At 41.7% G+C, this 15,217-nt stretch overlaps 1 protein-coding gene across 3 annotated transcripts in view; it reads right to left on the bottom strand.

The window, feature by feature from the left end:
* Window positions 1-15,217, bottom strand: part of LOC122564717 (lectin BRA-3-like) — a 122,940-nt gene that overhangs the window by 67,352 nt on the left and 40,371 nt on the right. For all 3 annotated transcript variants that reach the window (XM_043719840.1, XM_043719839.1, XM_043719841.1), the window contains exon 3: window positions 5,020-5,132. In XM_043719840.1, coding sequence (XP_043575775.1) covers window positions 5,020-5,132 — 113 coding nt within the window. The remainder of the gene's footprint in view (window positions 1-5,019; window positions 5,133-15,217) is intronic.

Genomic DNA, 15,217 nt, shown 5'->3' with positions numbered 1-15,217 from the left:
GGGCACTAATACATCCCACACACACCTCCTTAACTCCTTCCAGCTTGAGCTGCATCCCAAACTCAAGCAAAAGAAAGAAAAAAAGTAATATTAATAAAGTTAAAAGTGAGCACTGTACCCATTCCCAACTATACAATAACCCCAGTTAACATCAGAAAAAGACCCAACAACACTTTAAGAAAAGGAGAAAAATACAAAAAGATTGTCCATATCCTTTCGAACATCCAGTGTATTTTAAAGTGTCCAGAAAGCTTTTCACTTTTTCCAAAGAATCAAATGAGTGTACAAACCCATCATAAGTAAAATGAATCACCACTGGGTACCTTACAGAATACTGAATAATGAGTCCCTCAGATTTCTCTTAACCTCAAAGGACTTCCTTTTACAGATCACAGCTGCAGAAAAGTCCTGGAAGAACATTATCCTGGATCCTTTGTAAATCAAGGCATGTGGATCCTTCCCCTGCATTCTGGAAGCTTCCATAACTCTCTGCTTGTCCCTGTAGCATTGGAATCGCACCAGGACCGGGTGGGGGCATTGGTCCAAACTGGGCCTGTGCACTGCAACCCGGTGAGCTCTGTCGACCTTCGCCCAGCTTGCCCGAGCCTCCCAACCAAGAAATCACGGTAGCCAGTCTTCAAAAAAACTTGCTGGCTGCTTGTCTTCCACTTCCTCTGGCAAACCAACGATCCAGATATTCTTTCTCCTACCTCTGTTTTCACGGTAATTGATCTGCTTGGTTAAGGCCTGAACCTGTTTCTCGAGGGCCTGGATCCATTCTGTCGAGGACTCAATCACTGCCTCCGATGTTGCGGTCCACTGTTCAACCTCCTCCATTCGCTTTCTGAGCCTTTCAAGCTCCTGCTCATGCTTGTGCAGCATGGTTGAAATCAGTTCCAGCCTACTGTGACTCTTCTCGATCAATGCCTCGATCATTTCCTGGAGCTTCACGAACTTTGCAGCCAAAGTCTGTTGGGTAAGTGATTCCAACGAAATTGTAAAGGAGACTGTAGCTGCGGTCGCAGTCATGGTCGCGGGCATGCCCGATGCCGCCAGCGAAGGTCCCATGTGTTGGGACTTAGTCGAACCTTTTGTTATCTTCACTTGCCAAAAAATATTTACAACGATTCCGCAACTATATAACTACTGAAATTTTCTGAAATAACTTAGGTGGGGAGGGCAAAAATACCACTTCGCCGGAGTTGTAATGCAGAACTCAGCAGAGCAGACCTTTCAGATTGCCGCCATCTTTGATCCCCTGACTATGTATTTAATGGTTTAACTTTTTTCTGACTAATTATTCAGTAAATTTCATTAGGACACTCGACATTCTATGATTTAAAATGGATATTTTCAGAAGGTTCCAAGCAAAGAAGAATTATACCATGAAATGTTTAATTTCCCAGGCAATTCCTTTGGAGTCTGCAACCAAGGAGATTCTGCAAGGTCCCATGCATAACTTCCATCTTCTGTCGACCATCAAAAAATCCTGTCCATGAAAATCCTTTCACAAAATAATCTTGATTCTGCCTGATTACCTTGAACTTATTAAAGACCCTGTTATAACTTGTTTAATAACATCTCCTAACATTGTCACTGTAACAAATGTTAAGCTTACTGTGGTTTCCTGCTTTCTGCAGCCCTCCCTTTTAAATATAAGAGATACACTTGTAATCTTACTATATATTTGAGGAACTTTCTCAAGTTTTGGAAAATTAAAACAAATCAACTGTCTCAATAGCTTCTTCACTTAAGACCCTAAAATAATGCCCATTAAGTAAGAAACAAAACATGAACTGAAATCTGTCTATAGCAAACAAAAACAATGGTAACTGACATTAATACAGTGTTTTGAACATAGTTTAAAACATCTAAAGGCACTTCACTGTAATCAGCTAAAATTTGCCATGGAGAAATGTAAGGAGAGTTTATACCCGGTCAGCTGAAGGCTTAACTGCCAATGGTAGAAAGATCTAAATTAGGAATGCACAAGGAACCAGTATTGGAGAAATACATAACCCTTAGTAGATTCTATGTCTGAAGAACATTTCAGAAATATGAAAGAGACAAGATCATTGAGGGATTTAAAAATAAAGATGAACATTTTAAAATCATGACATTCACAGATGGAGAGCCAGTGTAAGTCAGTGAACACAGTCATGACTAATGGATGGGACAAGTTATGATAGTGGGACCAGAATTTTGGATTAGCTTAATTTTATCAAGGGTATCTGAAGAAGACTAGCCAAGACCGTGGACGCAATGGGTTGAATGGCATCATTCTATGTAGTGAAATGGCTCTTTCGTTTATTTGCCTGAAGATGGGTCCTTATCTCATTGCCAATTCTTCATTGTGAACATTTTCTTTGGTGCTTCATTTCCCTTAATGGTGGTTTTTCATTGTCTTCCACTCTCAGGGAAAGGGGGAGAAGATGAGTGCCATGTCAATCTCAGTTGGCACAGGATCAAAACGGTGTCTTTTACTTGCTAAAATAAGTTCTGAAGAAGAGTCACTGGATCCAAAAAGTTAACTCTGCTTTCTCTCCACAGATGCTGCCAGACCTGCTAAACTATCTAGCGATTTCGGTTTTTGTTTCTGATTTCCAGTGTTTTCAGTTCTTCGGTTTTTTTTTGTTTAGTGTTTAACTCATTGCCATAACTCTCCCTGATATGTCCAGCTAGACGAAGGAGCCAAATTCCGAAAGCTTGTGATTTCAAATAAACCTGTTGGACTATAACCTGGTGTGTGTCTTCTGACCTTGCCTACCTAGACAAATATCTGCCCCTCTGTCCAATAAGATTTCTGTTCTAATCTTTTTGCTGGTTAAATATCTTTACTTTTGTTGACGCTTCTGGTGTTTGACAAGGTATTTGCCAAAACTCGCTTCCACAACCACATCACTTTCCTCAGTGACAGCCTCTGGCTCAGACTCACCCTGTGTGCATTCCAACTGAAGTTCCATTCTTTGTGTTTTGAATCATAGAACATTGAACATTACAGCGCAGTACAGGCCCTTTGGCCCTTGATGTTGCGCCAACCTGTGAAATTAATCTGATGCCCATATAACCAACACCATTCCATTATTATCCATATATATGTCCAATGGCAATTTAAATGTCCTTAACGTCTGCAAGTCTACTACTGTTGCAGGCAGGCTGTTCCACCCAGGATCAGAGGTATCTCTATGTTGTACAATGCTCCTCAGACAGCTGTTCTTGCTGCACCCTGAGATCTGCAGATAACCACATCATTGCCATGTGCATGCTGACTTCCCTCTTCATCAGTACTGCCTCATGCTGGATAAGAGCTGCCCTGCACCCCACAGTTCTACTTCATCATTCAGCTCATTCAAAATTCTAACAATAATCTTTTTTTTCAGGCATTAAGGAACAAAAGATGCAACAATTCAGAGATACTCATGCCCCTCTGGAACCTTCTTCCCCTCCCCTACCTTGTCTTCATTCCCTCTCCTAACCCCACCATCTGTCATGTATTTACCAACTGACCTTCCATCACTGATGTTGAATGTTCTGTACTAAGCAAACATTTGTTTTGCTCCATCTGCATCCACTGCAATGAATTTCAGTAACGACATGATGTTGAACTTTTCTTCTATCACCTCTATCTCTGCGCCTCTGGACAAGAGTCCTCTCCCAGTCACACAGATGCCCTCACTTTCCTCCATCTGGACCGCTCCCTCTGGCCTTTTAACTGCATTCGATCTGTTCATTGAGAACTGTTAACATGACATTGGTCATCTCAATTTTTCTGGCCCCCACCCTCTTACCCATTCAAGCCTATCTTCCTCTGAACTGACTGCCCTCCATACTCTCAGGTCTAACCCTGAATTTATAATAAAGATGATGCTGTTGTCTGGTGTACTGACCTCTACATTGAAGGAAGCTGAGCGCCAGCTTTTGGGCATCTCCTCCTAACTCCCCGGACCATGACCCCACCCTTGAATACCAACCTATTATGTCCACAATGGTCACTGATCTCATAACATCTGGTGATTTACCAAAAATTCAGATTTTGTATCTTTCTCTGTAGATTTTCTTCTTCTTAGGGATTTCTGTTTCGCAGTTCATTGATAAATAAAGGTACCTTTAAGAGAGCTGTGTTTCAGGCAGTCTGTACATGCTGGTGGCTTGGCAGTTCTCAGCCCCAACTGTTCAATTTTCTTCGGTCTTACACCCCAAAGCATCAGATTGTTTCATTGGTTTTTAATATTGTCAATATCCTAAGTTCAAACTTGATTGGAGGTTGGTATTTTGGTAATAATTTAAACTGATTGGCTGAACTTGAATTTGTTTTTGTCTCCAGGCAACCCACCTAATGCTAGCTGTTCTCGACCAAAAAAGTTATATTGTAAATTCTCCAGCACTCTGTGTATGTCTTTAAGTCCTTCAACTCTCTTAAAAGTACAGTAGCCCTTACACCTTCATAACACCATAACACAAATCCCACACACCAGAGTTTGCCATCACAAGGGCTGCTATCACAAACAACCCATAGTCAGCCATGATCCCTTTTAGCAGTTATTCATTCTCCTAGGTTGACATATACCCATTCCTTTCTGGATTAGTGGTGCTGGAAGAGCACAGCAGTTCAGGCAGCATCCAAGGAGTATACCCATTCCTTTGTCTGCCCACTGTTTTTTCCCCACTCTCTCTGGGCTCCCTCTCCACCAATCACTTACTTCTCTGCCCACACCCCCACCTTCAGCATATAAACAAAACTGTTCCTAACTAAAAACAGTTCTTAAGAGTAGTCACTGGACCGAACTTTACCTTTGTTTTCTCTCCACAGATGCTGCTAGACCTGCCAAGTTTTTCCAGCAATTTTTTTTTATTTCGAGCAACTGCAGTTGTTTTTTTAAATCAAAACTGTGTCATTGCCCTTATGCTAGCCATCTACCTAATTGAGCAACCAGCTTCCTTCTATCATTGTATCCATATTCAATCATAGAAATAAAAATAATCAGAAAAACATTAATAAAATAACTGAAACAAACTTACGGCTCTAGATCTGCATCCAGAGAACTATTTGTTGTCCACTGGAAAACAGATTCAGTTGCCCGATCATTGAGTCCAGTCCAAAACACCTCAGTGACTTGAGTTGTAAGCCAATCCTGTTACAAAACAACGACTTTTACCAAAATAAGTTAGCTGAATTGCCTTATAGAGACCTAAACTGGGTATAGACTATAGGAAGTTACCAACTTGATTGGCTTTGGGAAACTACTTGTTATGCATGTCTGTAAACTTTGGTTGGTAACGATATGCAATCTTCTGCCTCTTTTATGTATAGAGACTTTATGGCTTTGAACAATACACCCAAAGACACCTTTAAATTTAGATTCAATTTGGTCAAATAGCTAGATGTAATTGAGAAGCAGGAAATCACTACAATATTAGAATCACCGAACCATTCCAGTGCAAAAAGAGGCCATTCAGCCCAACAAGTCTGCAGTGATCCTCCAAAGAGCATCCCACCCAGACTCAGTCCCTTATCCTATAATCCTACACTTACTATGGCTAATCCACCTGTCTTGCATAACCATGGACAGTACAGACAATTTAGCATAGCCATCCAGCTAACCTGCACATTTTTGGACTGTACAGGAAACTGGTACACCTGGAGTTAAATCCTCACGGACAATGGGAGAACGTGCAAACTGCACACAGGTAGTCATGCGAGGGTTGAATCAAACCCAAGTCCCTGGTGCTGAGGCAGCAGAGCTAACCATTGAGCCTTTTTGCTACCCTAGGTTTCTTAAACACAAGCAGTAATGTAGGCATACAAACACAAGGTTATGTGAGATGGTTTCAATTTTTGGATGTCTGGCCAATGCTTTCCATTCTGTATGATGGCAAAGTGACTCTGACATTTTAATTTTAGGGTCTGGGAAATTTACAATTTGATAGGTGTGCTACAGATACCAAACAGGCGTCCCTGAGACAGTTAAGGTAATTCACTGGATTGAGGACTCCAGGTTGTGATGAGAAGCTTTTAACAAAGATAAACGGCAGGGGCGAGGTAGAGTGAGAGGACTGTGAGTCAGAATCCTCCAGCTACAGTGGCCTGGATTATTTCTGTACGTGCCAGAGAATCACATCCTGCTCTTCTAAGGACAAGAAAAGCAACTGAACTACCTTTCTAACTGATCAATGTGTGAGCATTGCACAGATCCATGCTCAAAATACAAAGGAGCAGTAGGCAAATTTATACTTGAAAGTCTCCTAAATACGCAGGCATGGGGCAAATATCAGAGGGTTTCGGGCAGAATCTGTAATGAGGTGCTGTTCAATAGAGGTTGGCTCTCTCTCATATTTGTTGCTGATAGGTTCTCAAAGAGTATTACATATAGGGATTAACTTGATGTACAGTACCTGCATTAGAGATGAACATGCAACTGTTTAGCTGTGGCCTCACCAGTCTGCAGAAATGTGATAATACTGATGGGTTTTGTGGAGATGTGTGTACCAGTTATTTTTAAAAACAAAACTTTTGCTGCTAGTTTATGTTGTTCTGTTTCAGTTTAAATACTGTGATATATGACTTTAATGTTTGCTGTAAGTGTTGTGGCTTTAAGTTTAATGAAACAATCATGATTATTCAGGATTATTCATTCTGGTATTCTTCTAATTCTACTTCTGTGAGAAACCAAATACACCTTATACCAACGTGAATATGAAGGTATCATGACCCACTGGGCAGCATGCTGGAAATCAAGATAGCTATTCCCAAATCCATTATACAAGTTAAAGATGTTTTTTCAAATATGCAAAAGTTCCCCAATTTACCTGTCTTCTAGACCCAGGTTGACAGAAAGTGTGGACCGAACAAGAATGACCATTTCTTACAAATAATTAACTGTTTACCTACAGCTAGAGTTTGTATGTCATCAGCATATAATTCTACTAATTAAAATTTTAGTCCCCTTATAAAGTCTCCCTTAAACACACAGACACAGGGTTATGAACGAGGGGAGTAATTTGGAGAAACAGTTCAGTGGTTTTTGTTCACAAGGATTGTTGAGATGATTCTTAAACACTGCTTTTCAGTCATCCTTCTCCAGATGTTTCCTTGGTTTACAAGAGGCACAGGTTGGTTTGTTCACTTATAAAAAAGATCTATGACATTTCAATTAAAAGTCACAGCTTACAGCAACTGCTAAAAGGAAGATAAACCCAATTTTCTTCAGCATTAAAGTGGTTGATAATGGAGAACAGAAAGGTATTCTGTCCATTGGCTTCTCTGTATCTTGTTCTCTACCCCAAGCTGTTGAATTACGTGGGAATTAATCACATGATTGTTGGCAAGCAGAAGGCCTTTGTCATTGTTTTGTGGGCTAGTGATCAGTTATCAATCAACTTCTTGTTGCTGGCTCTCTTCCAAAAGGTATGTCTTGCAGGTCAGGGTGGATCTTCTCCTGGGTCTCCTTGGGTTGCCAGACAATTTTCTGCCATGAATCCTCCTGCAAATCTTTGCTGGGCAGATGGCTTCCAGGTGGTTTTTATTCTGCTAGCTCCAAATCTTCACAAATGTTCTGGTGGCCTTTGACCAATGGGGTTATGAATGAGGTTCAATACATCCAATGGGGTCATGCCATCACTCTTCACTGTTGCCATGCCAGAAAGGCAGAAAGTGTATAACCTCAGGCATTTGTCCTCAAGCCTCTTTGGTGATGAGCAACACTCAACAGAGAAGATTCATTCCATTCAACAACTTGCTGGGGGAAAGGTAATAATGATGCGATTAGGCAAGATTTACACTGCTTAACATAGGGAAAGAAACTGCAGGGAATGGGCGCAATTGAAATGTGGAGCTTATTCAAGGAACAGCTACTGCGTGTCCTTGATAAGTATGTATCTGTCAGGCAGGGAGGAAGTGGTCGAGCAAGGGAGTCGTGGTTTACTAAATCCTAAAGTTTTCTATAGGTATATCAGGAATAAAAGAATGACTAGAGTAAGATTAGGGCCAATCAAGGATAGTAGTGAGAGGTTGTGCGTGGGGTTCGAGGAGATCAGGGAAGTGCTAAATGAATATTTGTCAGTATTCACACTGGAAAAAGACAATGTTGTCAAGGAGAATACTGAGATATAGACTACTAAACTAGATGGGATTGAGGTTCACAAGAAGGAGGTGTTAACAATTCTGGAAAGTGTGAAAATAGATAAGTCCCCTGGGCTGGATGGGATTTGTCCTAGGATTCTCTGGGAAGCCAGGGAGGAGATTGCAGAGTGTGAGGCTTTGATCTTTATGTCATCACTATCTATAGAAATAGTGCCAGAAGACTGGAGGACAGCAAATGTTGTCCCCTTGTTCAAGGAGGAGAATAGAGACAACCCTGGTAATTATGGACCAGTGAACCCTACTTCGGTTGTGGGCAAAGTGTTGGAAAAGGTTATAACTAAGGGCATTTAAATGGTCACTGGATAATCTGGAAAGGAATAAGTTGATTAGGGATAGTCAACACAGTTTTATGAACAGTAGATTGTGCCTCACAATTCTCATTGAGTTCTTTGAGATGGTGACCAAATAGGTGGATGAGGGTAAAGCGGTGGTGTATATGGATTTCAGTAAGGTGTTTGATAAAGTATCCCACGGTAGGTTATTGCACAAAATACAGAGGCATGAAATTGAGAGGGATTTAGCGGTTTGGATCAGAAATTGGCTAGCTGTAAGAAGACAGAGGATGGTTGTTGATGGGAAATGTTCATCCTGGAGTTCAGTGACCAGTGGTTTACTGCAAGGATCTGTTTTGGGGTCACTGCTGCTTGTCATTTTTATAAATGACCTAGATAAGGGCGTAGAAGGATGGGTTGGTAAGCTTGCGGATGACACTAAGGTTGATGGAGTTGTGGACAGTGCCGAAGGATGTTGAAGATTACAGAGGGACATAGGTAAGCTGCAGACCTGGGCTGAGAGGTGGCAAATGGAGTTTAATGTGGAAAAATGTGAGGAGATTCACTTTGGCAGGAGCAACAGGAATAAAGAGTACTGGGCTAATGGTAGGATTCGTGGTAGTGTAGATGAGCAGAGAGCTCTCGGTGACCATGCACATAGACCCTGAAAGTTACCATCCAGATTGACAGGGTTATTAAGAAGGCATATGGTGTGTTAGCTTTTATTGGTAGAGGGATTGAGTTTCTGTGCCACAAGGTCATGCTGCAGCTGCAAAATTCTGGTGCGGCCGCACTTGCAGTATTGTATACAGTTCTGGTCACCGCATTATAGGAAGGATGTGGAAGCTTTGGAAAGGGTGCAGAGGCGATTTACTAGGTTGTTGCCTGGTATTAAAGGAAGGTCTTATGAAGAAAGGCTGAGGGACTTGAGGCTGTTTTTGTTAGAGAGAAGGAGGTTGAGAGGTGACTTAATTGAGACGTATAAGATAATCAGAGAGTTAGATAGGGTGGACAGTGAGAGCCTTTTCCCTCGGATGGTGATGGCCAACAAGAGGGGACATCGCTTTAAATTGAGGGGTGATAGATATAGAAAAGATGTCAGAAGTAGTTTCATTACTCAGAATAGTAGGGGCGTGGAACGCACTGCCTACAACTGTAGTAGACTGGCCAACTTTTAAGGGCAGTTAAATGGTCATTGGATAAACATATGGATGAAACTGGAAAGCATAGGATAGATGTGCTTTAGATTGGTTTCACAGGTCAGCACAACATCGAGGGCAGAAGGGCCAGTACAGTTCTATCTATCTAACCTTTATATAATCTTTTTGCAATGCAGTCCAGGATCATTAATTTCAGGTGTCCCCCTAGAGAAGCATAGTCCATAGCTAGATTCTGAATAAGTTCTTTTTTTCAGCGAACGAGTTTAACCGTGAAGATGGTTAGAAAGATCAAAGTAAACAGGATGAACAATACAGCCGTTTTAATAGAAGACATATCCATGGGTATGTCTGCACATTTGAATCCCAATCGCAGAAGTCCTCCCATCAATCAGTCACTCTGACTTTCCTTATACATTTTTAAATTTGCTGTTTCTGCTAAAAAATAGGAACAAAGATATTAAGTGCACTTGCCAATTGTGTCCGGACCTGCTATTATTTTTCTGTTGGGAATTCAATGCTGGCATCGTACTTCTTCCAATAATCCCCTAAAGTGTATCTGAGCTCGTCAAAACATTGACAAAGTCTCAGTCCTTCTGTGAATGTCTGTAACTCGATTAAACTTAGCCTGGATGGTATGTTTGGCCTAAAACAAAAGATGGTGTTTTGGATGTTAAATGTGAATGCCCCATACTGGTAACGTTTTAGGGAAGTTGTGACACAGTATTCTCCCTTCCCCATGCACTACCCTGGTGATGACTATGTCCAGGTGGATCTCTACAGTACAATTTAGAGTGGTGTTTGTACAAAACCACACAAAGATCATTCATTTGTATATATGGGCTAGGAGCACACAGTTACTTCTTTTATCTGCTGACATTTATCCAGTGTGGTATCTATAAGCCTTTCCTCTTTCTCAACAGCATACAGAAGTATGTCATGGTATTCTGACCATACTCCCTCTTGGATGATGCCAATGCTTTCCACATTGAAGACCTGTAACCCGTGTCTATTTGGATTTATGATCAGGACCCCCAGTACCTTCTCCATGCCTTTCTTGGGGTCTCCTAATGATTGTCGTTATACCAGACTTTGATCAGTTGCCGAAATTTACTTTGAAACATTGGGGTATCTTTTTTGTGGAGCAAGTGCTCTATCTGTCCACCACTGATACACAATAGGACATGTATTTGCTTAGCCTGCTCGAGGTTCTCCCTCAACTTTTCCACTGGCCGTAGATGATGAACAGGGTCCTATTCTGCTGTTTACTGTCATCATTTCCCTGAATGATTTGGTTTATGCACCTGGCATAGCCTTCTTGAACCATTATCAGGTGTTGGTCTGCCTGATTTTCTTTAATTTCCCCTATTTAAGGTCTCTTTAACTTGCTGGATTACAAGTCTGTGCTTATTATCCAGATGTAACAGGCCTGGTCTCTTCTGAGTCAATCCCTGTTTCTATTCTAATAGCCAATGGGTCGGTATAATTTCTAAAGCAGGAAAGGGACTCTGAAGCTGGGTTCTGGATACATTGAACACCATTGGTATCAATTTATGGATTGCCATAGAGGGTTTTATTTATTTTGTGGGCCTGGTGGAGTCTTTGGACCAATGTGTAGGGATGCACTTCTGCCTGGTTTTAGCCCATTTCAAATTTTATGCAGGACATAGCTCCCCCCAGCATGATCTTACAGGCTATCATGGCCCAATTTTGAGCCCTTTCTTCAGGCTGGTAGCCAAACATCCCATTGTCTTGCTGTACACAACCTGCTGTTTGTTACACCCCAATATCATGGATTTGTTGGGATGGACCCATTAAATACTAATCTCTCAAATGGGGCAAAACACTATAGCTGGGATATGTGTATTCTCACCCAATTAGCGCTTCTGATTATCATATCCTGGCAATCCAGCCCGCTATATAGACCAACAGACTGTATGTCATCTCTTTGAAGAGGCTATCAATATGGCATCTGTTATTATCCTTACATGTTACCTGACAAATTTTAGATAACTCTCCACCTGTGGAGTTTTTAAAAACTCTGTCTGGTCTTGGTCTATGCTCAGTCAAACACGACCCAAAATTTGCTTTCATTGAATTCACTCAATTTCCTATTTGTTAGTGAATTGCGCGTGAGCCAGACCTCACTTCAGGCCCAATGTTGGTTAAGGAGGCAAATGGAATATTGTCCTTCATTCGTACAGGGATGGAGTTTAAAAACAGAAAGGCTATGCTACAGTTTTATAGGGTGCCAGTGAGGCCACATCTGGAGTACTGTGCACAGTTTTAGTCTCCTTACTTGAAAAAGCACTGGAGAGTGTGCAGAGGAAGTTCACTAGGTTGATTCCCAAGTTGACAGGGTTGCCTTATGAGGAGAGATTGAGTAGACTGGGACAATACTCACTGGAATTTAGAAGAATGGGTGGGCAGGGGGGGGGGGGATCTTTTTGAAACATATAAAATTATGAAAAGCAGATGAGAGAGAAGCAGGGAGGTTGTTTCCACTGGCAGGTGAAACTAGAACTAGGGGGTGTTGCCTCAAAATAAAGAGGACCAGATTTAGTTTAGGAGGAACTTCTGTCTCAGAGTTGTGAATCTTTGGAATTTTCTGCCCAGTAAAGCAAATGAGGCTATCTTGTTGAATGTTTTTAAAGCGAAGATAGGTACATCTTTGAACAGTAAAGGAATTAAGGGTTATGGTGGGTGGGTGGGTAAATGAAGCTGAGTCCACAAAAGATCTGCCATAATCTTGTTGAATGGCAGAGTAGGCTCAAGGAGCCAGAGGGCCTACTCCTGCTCTTATTTCTAATGTTCTTATGATTCAAAATGGAGTGGTCAGAAATTGGTGAGTGCATTGGCACCACCAAAGGTTTGGATGATTAAAATTCAGACAATGAGATGAAAAATGGCCAAAAGATATAATGTCTTTTGACTTGACGAAGATGACGATGAAATGACAAGAAATGATCAAAGGATGAGGATAGCCCAAAAGCAGAAATTGATGATGAAAACTGTGAAAGTTCCATTAGAAAATATATAGGCTGCACACAAAGCAATAGACATCAAAATGGCAAAAGGATAAAGTTGAGCAAGGCCTACTTTTATGGGAAGGTGAACCCAATGAAGTATGAGGTAGGGCAGCAGATGGCATTATGAAAATCTGGGGCAAGCAAGTCCATCTGTATTGCTGACCCTGAAATTTGAAGCTGAGTTGATATTGTCAGTGTTGGTGAAGGGGGACTGTCCAAAATCCATTACTAATGTCCAGTAATGTCAAATATTTGTCTGTGGGACCTACCTCATCATGATTTTGGGACTATTCACGACTGGTGTTGTGATTGGGTTGGTTTTATTTTGTTCCCTGTAATTAAAGGTGAGTCACCAAGAGTAATCTGGCTTCTTAATTGGCCATATTAGTGAGTTATTAGCAGACAATACAGAGAAGTTTGTTTGTGACTGGTGAATGCAGTCTTGTGCCGTGTGATTATTGCTGTGCTGTTGGGTTCACAGTCATTTTGTTGGGTCTAATCCACAATTTTCCGATAGTATGAATTCTCTGTGTGTACCTTTCTGTTGCAATCTCTGCTGGGGCCTCAAACTTGAGCATTTGCCAAATACAGCAACTGCTGAAAATGTGTTGCTGGAAAAGCGCAAGTCAGGAATGAAGAAGGGCTCATGCCCAAAACGTCGATTCTCCTGCTTCTTGGATGTTGCCTGACCTGCTGCGCTTTTCCAGCAACACATTTTCAGCTCTGATCTCCAGCATCTGCAGTCCTCACTTTCTCCCAAATACAGCAACTGGCCAGTTCAAAAAGATAAAAGAATCATAGAGTCCCTACAGTGTGGAAACAGGCCCTTTGGCCCAATAAGTCCACACCGACCCTACAAACAGCAACCCACCCAGACCCATTCCCCCTACCCTATATTTACCACTACATACACATCCCTGAACCTTACAGGCAATTTAGCACAGCCAATTCACCTAACCTGCACATCTTTGGACTGTGGGAGGAAACCCACGCAGACGTGGGGAGAATGTGCAAACTGCACACAGACAGTCGCCCAAGGTTGGAATTGAACCCAGGTCCCTAGCATTGTGAAGCAGAATGCTAACCACTGAGCCACCGTGCCACCCCTCAAAAGTGAGGGAGAGACAAGGAATGAAATGGTGCAATTCCCTCCATTAAATTTGGCTACATGATCTCCCCACCAAATTAATTATTGCTTGTCTCTGGCTCAGACAACATGATGGCACAGTGGTAAGCACTGCTGCCTCACATTGCCAGGGACCTGGATTCGATTCCAGCCTTGGGTGACTGTCTGGGTGGGTTTCCACTGGGTGCTCTAGTTTTCTCTGACAGTCCAAAAGAGTGCAGATTAGATGTACTGGTGATGTTAAATTGCCCTGCAGTGTCCAGGGATGTGCAGGCTAGGTGGATTAGCCATTGTAGACACAGGGTTGTGGGGATAGGACAGGGTGCTGTTTGGATGTTTGGTGTAGACTTGGTGGGCTGAATGGCCTCTTTCTACACTGTCAGGATTTGATGATCTTTCTAGAAGCATAGACTGGGGTCTTGAGCCTGGCTCATGTGGTATGCTAAATGCCTGGGTACCCTTCAGTCCCTCGCAAAGTGCCCTGTGCACCCACAATTATAACATTTCCCTTGTGGTGGTGGCTGCTGCCTCGGACCTCAGTTTTGACTGAACGTTGTTTATTCCTTAGATGCATTACTGCAAACAAAGTTGTTTTTTTAAGTTATTTAAATGAGAAACTGTTTTTTCTATATTGCCCTAATAACCTTTAAACCAGGACAATGACAATCCTTTGATAGGTGGTCAAAGAAATGGAGACTGATTGATAGATAGTACACATCTGACAGACACCATCAAAGATGGTCAATAGTCTGAGATCTGCAAAGCTTGTACACTTTGCCAAGTCTGAGAGAGATAAAGGTTGAATTTTGGAAATGTTTGAACAAGACCTCAAAGGACTGGAATGTAGGCAGAAATTAAGCTTAAAGGGGTCATTGTTTTAAGGATGCAATGCTTACATTTCATTTGCTAACCTATCGCCAACTGAATCTGCAAGTTAACCTTAGATTTTTTTAGATTAGATTCCCTACAGTGCGGAAGCAGGCCCTTTGACTCCCAAGTCCCTTTGTGTTTCCAAAATCTTTTCCCATTTAGAAGATAGTATATGCCTTTGTTTCTCCTTCCAAAGTGCATAACCTCACATTTTCCTACAATGTATTCCATCTACCACTTCTTTGACCACTTGGCTAGCATGTCCAAATCCTTCTGTAGCCTCCCAGCTTCCTCACGACTACTTGTCCCTTCACCTATCTTTATTTCATCTACCATCTGCAAAATCCGCCCTCAGTTCCTTTGACCAAATCATTAATGTATAACTTGAATAGTTGTGATCTCAACACTGATCCCTGTGGAATGCCACTATTCACTGGCTACTTTCCTGAAAAAGAACCCTTTATTCGTACTCTCTGCTTTCTCCCAGTCAGCTAATTCTTTATATATGCCAGTACCTTGCGGGCTCTTATTTATTTAGCAGTCTCTAAGGTAGCATCTTGTCAGAGGCTTTCTGGAAATCCAAACAGATCATGTCCACTGTCTCTCCTTTGTCTAACTTTCTT

Source organism: Chiloscyllium plagiosum, chromosome 30 (genome assembly GCF_004010195.1).
Source record: "Chiloscyllium plagiosum isolate BGI_BamShark_2017 chromosome 30, ASM401019v2, whole genome shotgun sequence".
NCBI classification, from domain to species: domain Eukaryota; kingdom Metazoa; phylum Chordata; class Chondrichthyes; order Orectolobiformes; family Hemiscylliidae; genus Chiloscyllium; species Chiloscyllium plagiosum.
Note: the sequence above shows the minus strand (reverse complement) of the source record. Positions and strands in the feature narration are given on the sequence as shown.